At 38.9% G+C, this 10,462-nt stretch overlaps 1 protein-coding gene across 2 annotated transcripts in view; it reads left to right on the top strand.

The window, feature by feature from the left end:
- Nucleotides 1-7,526, top strand: part of ninj1 (ninjurin 1) — a 77,106-nt gene extending 69,580 nt beyond the window's left edge. For both annotated transcript variants that reach the window (XM_046875525.1, XM_046875524.1), the window contains 3 exons: nucleotides 5,216-5,453; nucleotides 6,201-6,368; nucleotides 7,310-7,526. In XM_046875525.1, the coding sequence (XP_046731481.1) occupies nucleotides 5,243-5,453; nucleotides 6,201-6,343 (354 nt within the window). In that variant the 5' untranslated portion in view covers nucleotides 5,216-5,242 and the 3' untranslated portion in view covers nucleotides 6,344-6,368; nucleotides 7,310-7,526. The remainder of the gene's footprint in view (nucleotides 1-5,215; nucleotides 5,454-6,200; nucleotides 6,369-7,309) is intronic.
- Nucleotides 7,527-10,462: the final 2,936 nt, after the last annotated feature.

Raw genomic sequence — 10,462 nt, 5'->3', positions numbered from 1 at the left:
TTAGTCATTGAGTATTTCAGATTAGTTTCTGGATTAAAGAATAATCAGATACTTTTCTTCATTAAAGATAAATACTGAATAATAACACGGGTTTCTTTTTAAAGTCTTTTGTTTCCTTTTTTAAAAAATGCACATTTGTATTGCTGAAACTGCATCTGTGGAAACAAAACCCATTTAGTGCGTTTAATTTCTATATTATTTCAAAATGCAAATACAAATACATAAATAAAAAAATCATAAAAACAAATAAAAACAAATTTCATTCATCAACATTACTATTAAAAAAATTGTAAATGCACTGGGCTTTTTACAACAAAACAGTGTTTTGAAACACGTGTTTCACCACATTCAAAAAAGTTTGCCTCATTCTGCCTTTTTTTTCTTGCAGTTGTGTTTATTTCTTGTAAACATCCGACATTTCTGGTGCATCCAGCAGCACTAATGCTGTCGGCCTGAAGTTTGGAGTCTTGTTCCGTCTCCTCCAGAGCTGATTGTTGGACAGAGTTCTCTCCAGGGATCAGCTGCTTCGTTTGATGTTGTGTGATTCTATTGATTGTAGTAGATTTAATTTTCAATGTGTAAAAGTTTCTGGCACTACAGAGGGGTGACGCTGCCCGATTGGCATAAAGAAGTTGGAATTGCGAGAAATAAAGTCAGATTTGGGCAAACTTTTTTTATATGGCTTAATTGCCAGGAATAAAGTCGGGATTTCGAGAAATAAAGTAGGGATTTCAAGAAAAGGAGGAGCTAAAAGTAACACACACACAAACACAGACACACACAGTAGTGAATGTATATTTCACTAAGAATTCATAAACACCAGATCCTGCAGCTGTAACGTATAATACTCCTTTATTGTTACACTCATCACCCTGCATGGCAGCAGCAGTGAAAAACATGAGGCATGGACATCATCTACAAACCTCACGCTACTTCCACTCTTCATGGAAACATGACTAGATGTACTGTATATTTCCTGATTCGTTTTGTTTAGAAAAAAGGGAACAATTAAACAGCGCTTTGTAGAATCATGAATCGTAAGTGTGTGAGATGTTCTAAAGATCTGAGTGAGACTTATTTGGAAGAAGAAGAAGGGATAAGAGAGGGAGAGAGAAAGAGTGTGATGGACAGATGTGGTGTGGACTGATATGAGGAGGGCGATATGGAAAGCGATTATATGGACTGTAGCATTCAGATAAGTGACTCAGTTAGAAGAAGAGAGGGAGAGAAGTGTGTTGAGGCTCCTTTTGTCTTTTTCAGTCCAGTGGTCTCGCACAAGGGCTCGTTTGTTGAGCAGAGACCCGGCTCCACCCGAAAGCACTGGCACACACTTCACCCAGAGATTTTTATAAACACAGACGAGGTCTTTCCGCTAGATTCTAAACATCCTATTAACAAACGTGACACAGATCTCCAGCTGTTCCTAGGTGAAGGTTTGATGACGTCGTCGAGAACACGAGTCTCAGGAATGTATCGTCTTTTATTCCTCTGACGCAGTCCTGTATTGACTGGATTGTATCGTGCCATTTCTTTTATAATCTCCACTCTGAGGACCAGGCGGGAACTATTTCCTGTTTTCCCAGAAAACACAATGGGTAACATGACAACGGTGATACTAGTGTGTTTGAGCGTCTGTGTAGTAATAATAATAATAATAATATCATCGTCATCATCACAGTGGTTATTCTCTGTATTTCAAAGCAGCATTTTGAGCTCCTCATAGTAAATACAGTGTCTTTTATTGTTAAATATTTTGATGAAGCCACGAACATTCTATCTGGGAAATCCCATGATTCAGTTCAGCATTTAAAACATAAACAAACACACACAGCTCCAGGGATATTTATAGTAACGCAGTAATTGCAGAACACTTGTCAGGACAATGTAAAAAAAACAGTTTACACCAGTGATTAAAAAATCCCTACATGGGTTCATTGAGTTCCATTTGTGGATGCAATACTATATTACATTAGTCAAGTCAAGAGGTTTTTATTGTCATTTCTACTTTACACAGTGGTACACAGTAAAAACGAGACAACCCTGGTGCTACACTAAACAACACAGAACTACAACACAACACAAGCTACATAAAGTTTATCGACGGAAAACAGTGCAGACAGACAACACAAGACAATACACAGAACTCAAGAGAGAGCCGACCAGTAAAGCTTCTGTACACTCTGAATATACAGTACTGTAAATATAAACAAACACAATGCAGTGCAAAAAATGGCAGTAGCAGCAGTCAAGAGGGGCAAAAAACAGCATGTAAACAGTGTAATACAGTCGAGTAATAATAATAATAATAATAATAATAATAATCTTAATAATAATAATAAATGATGGTGGAATGGATTGAAATGAGTAATGAGTGTGTGTTAATTATGCTACAATGTGACTTCAGTAAAAGTATTTAGTACTTTGGATACTTATGATTTATTCAAATTTATCCAGATAAAGTATCCAAAGTACTATGATTTATTATAACTATAATGTTCCTATTATCATTTTTGTTACATGACTCTAAATCACTTAATCACCTCAGTTTATGTGTAAAGACTCGAATGTGACTCTCAGCACACTGATCTATTAATAGAATGATATTAAAGACTCAAACACTGATTGATTTCTATTATAATGATCATGAACACAAAACCTTCTTTACAACTACTTGAAAAAAAACGTGTAAACGAGGTCACGTGTGTTGTGGTGAGTTCGAGTCTGGAGTTTCTTCATCATTTATTCCTAAATGTTCTGCTTGATGTTGAACTGATGCTGAACTGTATGTTGGTGATCAGTAGATGCACCGAGCGCCGATCAGAACACGTGTAAAACAGAGCGTGCGCTCGACCCTGATTGGTGACTCGCTGCGTGTTTCACCAGTTACGATTTTATCCTCATTAATAAAAACGAACGACTGATTTCACTAAATGTAGTTGAGTAAAAAGTGAAATATTTGACTTTGAAATGTAGTGAAGTTTCAGTAAAAGTCTACGTGAGTAAAAGTATAGATACGTGAAAAAGCTACTTAAGTCCAGTAACGAATTACATTTACTATCTTACAGTCCACCACTGCTGTGAACATTTTCATTCATGTCTTGCAGGTTCGGTTTATCAGTTCAAAGTCAATGTAATATTTAAGCCCCGCCCACAGATGTTCTAATGTACAATTTTGCCTCATTATTTCACTACGGCCACATGGAGTGTCCACAGATCCTTAAAGCTGTATCTGACAGGAAAACAACCTACAGAAGGTGGCGTCATGCTACAGTAATAAAAACGTTCACAGCAGCCTGTATTTAAGTTTTCCACCAGCTTTGGGTTTGCTTTTCCTGTCAAAGTGGGCGGCCATTTTTTGTTTGTTTTTTTAACAGGCAGCACCAGATTCTTCTTCAGTATGTTAGCGGGTCTCAGCAGCATTGAAAGGATGTTGTTATATTTGAATTTTGGTTAAAATGCGTTTTTAGCCTGCCGCATTCATGTTGTAGAAATTCTTTATAAAGTTACATTTGTTCACATTTAACAGGCTGAGGTGGAAACAGGAAGTTGCTGTTAGGGCCTGAGTACATAAACACGATGCATATAAACATATTTGGAATTGAACGTTTACATAAAGTACTATTATTTTTCCAAAATTACAACTCCATAAGCAACCTGCTGCTGAATGTCTGGTTGCTCACATTGTAAATGAAAACATGTTATTTGTCAAACAATAATTACAACATAGTGAAATTTCACTTGTTTAGTAAGTTCAGGGTCAGAGCGCAGATACACCACCACCCCAAAGCAGAACTGGTTAAAGGCGTTGCTCAACAACCCAGCAGTGATATTTTGGTGGTGTTAAGGCTTCCAGTTAGCCACTGAGCTACCACTATCCCATACGCACTGTCACATCCACCCTGTTGGGGTCAGAGCACAGATACACCACCACCCCAAAGCAGAACTGGTTAAAGGTGTTGCTCAACAACCCAACATGAGATTTTGATGCCATTTGTACTGTCACATCCACCCTGAGTGTAAAATAAAAGGAAGGAAATGGACTGGTTCTCTGTGACCTTTTATACTTCTGCTCCCCTTCCACCCTTGTGCTCAGTCGTCCTGCAGTAAAACCTCAATCCACTTTCATTTCCTCTGGGAAACACACAGCGTCGCATGGCTGGAATTTCACACTGATCTCAGAACAGTGATAGCTCAGGAATGTTTATGGAAAAAATAGTCAAGATGGGCAGGAGGTAAGATATAAGTAGTGGTGGAGTTAGTGAGGAGTAACAGTTTAGGGATTGTGGGTAATGTTAACAGCCATTTGGCAAGGATTATATTAAATGTAATAAAGAACAGCTAGGTATTTAGCCATTTCTCCTTGTTTACGTTACAGGAGCTACAGCAGCGTTTCCGTTTAAATGTGTTCAACTCTTTTTTTTTTTTATGGAAGGTTGTGAATGATTTGTATGTTGTGGAAGTGAAGCATTGTGGTGGGCGTGTGGAGCCTTTGGAGGGGGAATAGGTCTCACACACTCTTTATTGTTTTCTTCAAGTTCATTAAACAAAATCGCAGCTTGACATGTTACTAAGAAATCACAAAGAAGCGTAAACTTCTCTGTCCTAGAAGTATCAAGTTACAGCTTTATGTGACACTGGAGACTCCTTCCATAAACGTTACATACACATAACTTATATATCACCATCTAAACAGCCACACCTGCTTGTTCATGTCAAGCAATTCATGTAGAGTCACTGTGACTGAGCTGTTGCTATAGAAACCAAAAGTTACTATGCCCAGAGCATTAATATATAGTAATTTGCATCTGCTGGTGTAGGAAATGAATCACCTCCTGACCAATCACAATCCAGAACCCAACAGTGCTGTGGTGTAACAGGTATTCAATCTGCAGTCACAATCAGGAGGTTATTTGGAAAAAAGTCAATTATTAGAAAACAAAAGTTCTTCCAGAAATGGTTTAAGCTGCTGTATTTAATGAAGATTAGAAATGTCAGGCAGATGTCAGAGCTCCAGATGTTGAACTGGTTGTAACAGTAGGTCTTTTACATTTTTAAAACACCAGTGTGCTTCTTTTGCATCATTTCCTCAGTGATGCTCTTTTTATCCCAGTATAATTACTGCTCATCAGCCGCCTCAGGATGCTGTAATAACAGTATTTCTGTGTGTGTGTGTGTGTGTGTGTGTGTGTGTGTGTGTGTGTGTGTGTGTGTGTAGGCTCGCCGGCAGGGAGACAGGAGAAGGATGTTGCCCCCTCTCAACATGAACCACTACGCTAATAAGAAGAGCGCGGCGGAGAGCATGCTGGACGTCGCGCTGCTGATGGCTAATGCCTCTCAGCTGAAGGCCGTGCTGGAGCAGGGCACAGACTTCGTCTTCTACGCTCCACTCATCACACTCATCAGCATCTCACTCATACTGCAGGTCATTGTCGGAGTTCTGCTCATCTTTATCGGTGAGACACACATAGCTCCTTGCAGCTTTTTTTATTATTTACGGGATAAGGATTCACTTAGTCAAATCTGAATTGTGAAGTCTTTCCTACAGTCAACTGATAGATGAAATGGGTTCAAACATTGCAACATTGAAACATGTCAAAGCCACGATGTACAGCCACAGCACATCTCACAAAGATATAGAAGAACATTTATTAAAAAATCAACAACCCTAAAAAATGAACCAATAAATAACTGCAGAAAGGTCACACTGCAGATGGGATTTGTGTTTCACGTGTCAGGAAATCAAATGAAATCGGCTAAATCACCTGTGCAGATGCGCTCTAAGTGCAGCACAACATCGATGCACCGTGAAACAATCAAGAATTACTGCAGTGAATGAAATTAGAACAGAAGATACCTTTATAGAATCTCCCAGACATACTGTACAGAATCCCAGCTGCCAACATGCTCCTGTGGAAAGGGGTGGATTTATTTACACCTTACAAATACTGTATTTATTAAAAGTTTCTTTCTTTTCACATTTTTATTTATACCATTATCGTATTCAGCTGTATATTAAAGTGTTGGGAGAAAACCAGTAGCACCCCCATATAACCAAAACGGAATGATGATGATGATGATGATGATGATTATCATTATTATTATTATTATTATTATTATTATTATGTTTGAAATTATTATTATTATTATTATTATTATTATTGTTTAATTCTCCACCGTGTCTCGTCGTCGTTGTTGTTTAGTGAAGTGGAATCTGAATGATGAAAGTAAACATTACCAGCTGAACGTACTGGAAAACATCTCCACTGCCCTCGTCTTCATCATCGTCGTGGTGAACATCTTTATCACTGCGTTCGGCGTGCAGAAACCCAGGAGTGGCTCGTGACCTTCACGCCGAGTGCACACATCAGGTACACACCCTAACACACACTGACACTCAGAGCCAGTGTCCTGAAAATCACACACTCATCCAGTAAAGTAACCACACGAGACACAATCAGCCGCCCTGGAAATCACTGTGTGTGTGTGTGTGTGTGTGTGTGTGTGTGTGTGTGTGTGTGTGTTTCCACCACATCACACAGCTCCACACTTCATCACAGTTTTTGTACAAATGATCCAAATACTGTTGCAATAACTCGAATATAAAACTAATTATTAACATAATTTCTTGGTAAACAAACGACTTCCAGACTTCTGCTGGATCAGGGAGAATTTCTTTCACTGTGCTGAACATGTTTTAGATGTTTGGGGATTAAGACTGTTCTGAGTAATTTGCAAATTATGCAAATAAGTTTGAACGGCAGTGGGGGAGCTAAAAGACAGGTTAATGTTCTATTAATGAAGAACCAGGTCTAAGCAGAGCTCAGGATGTTCACACTGCTCCAGCGTTAGAGGTCGAACCCGTAGTGGATTAGAACCGATAGCGAGGACGGATTGCTGATAACCAATTAATCACAAAAACAAACACACAACACAACACAACACTCCTTCTAAACAATCCAGAGTACTGAAATTAATTAATAAAATTTAAATTAAAAAACAGAACCTAATCATGAAGTGCTAAATGAAATAAATATTAATATATATTCTTTTAATAAATATAATTATATAATTAATACATTTTGAATAATTAATATAATCTAGCGCTCTCCGTGTAAAAACAAACAGCACACAGTCAGAGATTCTCTTGTGAACCTTCTCACCGCCGTCAGCAATCACTCGACCTCTACTCACCTTCAGACTCGTTCTGGTCCTATCAGTCACATAACAAGCAAACAGTGTGAACGCTTAAATAAAAAGAAGGTAATGAAGTGTCCTCTGAGTCTCATTCCAACATGAAACTTCTTCTCAGGTCTGAGGCTGTGAGACACCTCCAACATGACTCGGGTTCTACAAGCTACAGAGGAAAAGAGCGTTTTCACCATCACCAGACCTGCTGATGTTCTCCATGGCTGAGTGTACGAGAGAGCGAGTGAATGAGTGAATGAGTGAGTGAATAAATGAGTGAGTGAATAAATGAATGAGTGAAAGAATAAGTGAGTGAATGAAGGAGTGAGTGAATGAATAAGTGAGTGAATGAATGAGTGAGTGAATGAATGAGTGAGTGAATGAATGAGTGAGTGAAAGAATAAGTGAATGAATAAGTGAGTGAATGAAGGAGTGAGTGAATGAATAAGTGAGTGAATGAATGAGTGAGTGAATGAATGAGTGAGTGAATGAATGAGTGAATAAATGAGTGAATAAGTGGTTGGATAAATGAGTGGGTGAGTGAATGAATTATTGAATGAGTGGGTGAATGAATGAATGAATGAATGAATGATCTAGCTCCAACTGCAAGAGACACCAAACAGTACTGTGCTGAGGGTCTGCTGATATCTCCTGGTTGGAATTTGAGCCCCTCAAACAACAATGTTCTTGTTTGTGTTGTGTAACAGATTCACAATCATCAAACCTGCTGCAGGAAGAGAAAACTCTGAAATGTCTGTTGAGCTGAGAGCAGGTTAGATGATAGAGCATGATGTTCACAGTGCTGCTGTGGTGAGCAAAACCAAATATCAGAGCAACTACAGGAGAATAAAATCTCTGCTTCATATTCATCACGTGTGTGTAGAAAAGGGAGTAATGAGACTCAGGGAACAGAGTGAACCAGCAGTAATCAATCAGTTTTAAACACATGCCTGGATTATTATATTATACTATTAAAAGATTCTGTTCCACAAGAGCAAATACTACAGAGTTTATGAGGTGATATCACAAGCAGGGGTGTAACTGGTGCAGTTCCACGTGTTACCACGTCTGCGATTTCATCACGGACAGCAAGTTAGAACAAAGAGCGAACGTGAAATTCTGCGTGAAACTGGGAAAATCTGCCACAGAGACGCTCAACGTGGCGTATGTCAGACAAACGTCGGCGCTGCAATGAGTCGTTTGAGGTGGACGGAACTGAAGAACATCAAGACGACATAAGATCAGGAAGACCTTTGACGAGCTCAACCCCCGAAAATGTCGACATCTTTCAGGAACTCGTGCACGATCATGGTAGAACAATCCACATGATCTCACTTCCGCACCCACCGTACTCACCAGATCTGGAAACGTAGATAAATAAAGTACTTTCTCGTAAACGGAGCTCGTCTCGAAACATTTTCTCTCACCTCCTACGTGAGATATTTTGCGTCCCCGATCACCAGTAAAGCTGAACTTGTAGTTTACATCTCTTCATCTCTCAAGTATGTTCATGTACTTTACAGGAAACACGCCCCCTATATTCATTAGGAATTTATAGTTTTGGGATTTGATAGAAGAAAAGAATTCATGTGTAATGAAGATCTGAGGAAAGAAGTCAAGTCAAGTCAAGTTTATTTCTATTGCACTTTTCACAACAGACATTGTCTCAAAGCAGCTTTACAGAAATGAACAGTGAAGGTGAACGATGTGTATTTATCCCTGATGAGCAGCTGTGGAGACTGTGACAAGGAAAAACTCCCTTAGATGTTATGAGGAAGAAACCTTGAGAGGAACCAGACTCAGAAGGGAAACCCATCCTCATTTGAGGGACATCAAGAGTTTGATCATAGATCTTTCAGCAATACAGAACACTGGAGAGTGAGAACTAACATGAGTACTGGAGTATAAGATTATAAGTAATGTTCTTTCTGCAGTCAGAAGTAAATGTAAGTGTGTGTCAGGTGTGTAAGAACTCGCCGCTTTCCTACTTGTAGTGATCGATGTGAACTGTGTTACTGCAGATTTGATTTCTTTCATAAATTGAAAGTAAAATATCTCCAGGTTACAGAAATAAAAAGTCAGTTCAGTAAACCGCTGTAATGAGTACGAGCCGGTATGTAGTGTATACGACTGCTCCTATCAGGATTACAGGGTCTATTAGAGGCCTAGCATTATTTATTTAACAATATTTAACAACAATGCGTATCAAATAATAAAATGAAGAGAAGAGAATCGTTGATGTTAATCATCTACACGTGAAGCAGAAGCCTGTGCTCGGCTACGCTCTGTGTAACGTGTGCTGAAACGTGAAAACTGTCCCTCTTCCTCTTAGCGCTAGCCAACCCTGAAAACTGCTCATATTCATTGACGTGACTGACCTTCAAATGTCTGATAAGGTGGTGGTGTTGAAATGTTTTGGGTGCTTCCCACCTCGTGGAATTTTCTTGGTTCACGCGCTACAGAAAGCTAAAGGATTGTCTTTTTCACACACCCTGTAGAAGTATATATATATATATATATATATATATATATATATATATATATGTACTGAAGTCACTCACAGTACCACCGCCTGAGCGGTACCCATAGGACCTTTACAGCTTATATATATATTAATTTTATAACTCTCTCTCTCACACACACACACACACACACACACACACACAAGTGCAACGTCTTCATCACGTAGGTGTGTGTGACCCTTTATTCAAGCGCATTAAGCTTCACTGTGATTATAGTAGACAATTTTCACCATGTGGAGCTTTTCACGTTACACACACACACACACACACACACACACACACACAACTGCTGTTTCATTCTGATTCTGCTGTAATAAGAATGTTATTAATGTCTCTATCTGGAGATTTTCTCCTGCAGTCTCAAATTGAACTCAGATACCCAACAATCCTTTTTATCCCACAGAGAATTCAAACTCTTTATTCTAACTAAGGAGTGTGTGTGTGTGTGTGTGTGTGTGTGTTAAATCAGATATTCTAAAAACTAAAACAAAACAGACATCAGACACCAGACATGTCTCATTCCAATCAACAGCAAACTTGATGCCTTCATTCGTTCCTTTTCTCACTAAACGGTTTCTCGTCTGATGACGTCACTTTCCCCCAAACGCCTTCTGGTGTAAATAGATATTGCCTGAGTTGTATTGCTCTCAGTAGTGGATAAGGAGAATGAAGAGTAAAGGCTGAAGTAAGAGAGCCATCTAGTGGACAGGGCTTTATTACACATTATATACTATTACACACAAACACACACACAC

Source organism: Silurus meridionalis, chromosome 19 (genome assembly GCF_014805685.1).
Source record: "Silurus meridionalis isolate SWU-2019-XX chromosome 19, ASM1480568v1, whole genome shotgun sequence".
NCBI lineage: Eukaryota > Metazoa > Chordata > Actinopteri > Siluriformes > Siluridae > Silurus > Silurus meridionalis.
This window is presented reverse-complemented; position numbering and strand designations above follow the sequence as displayed.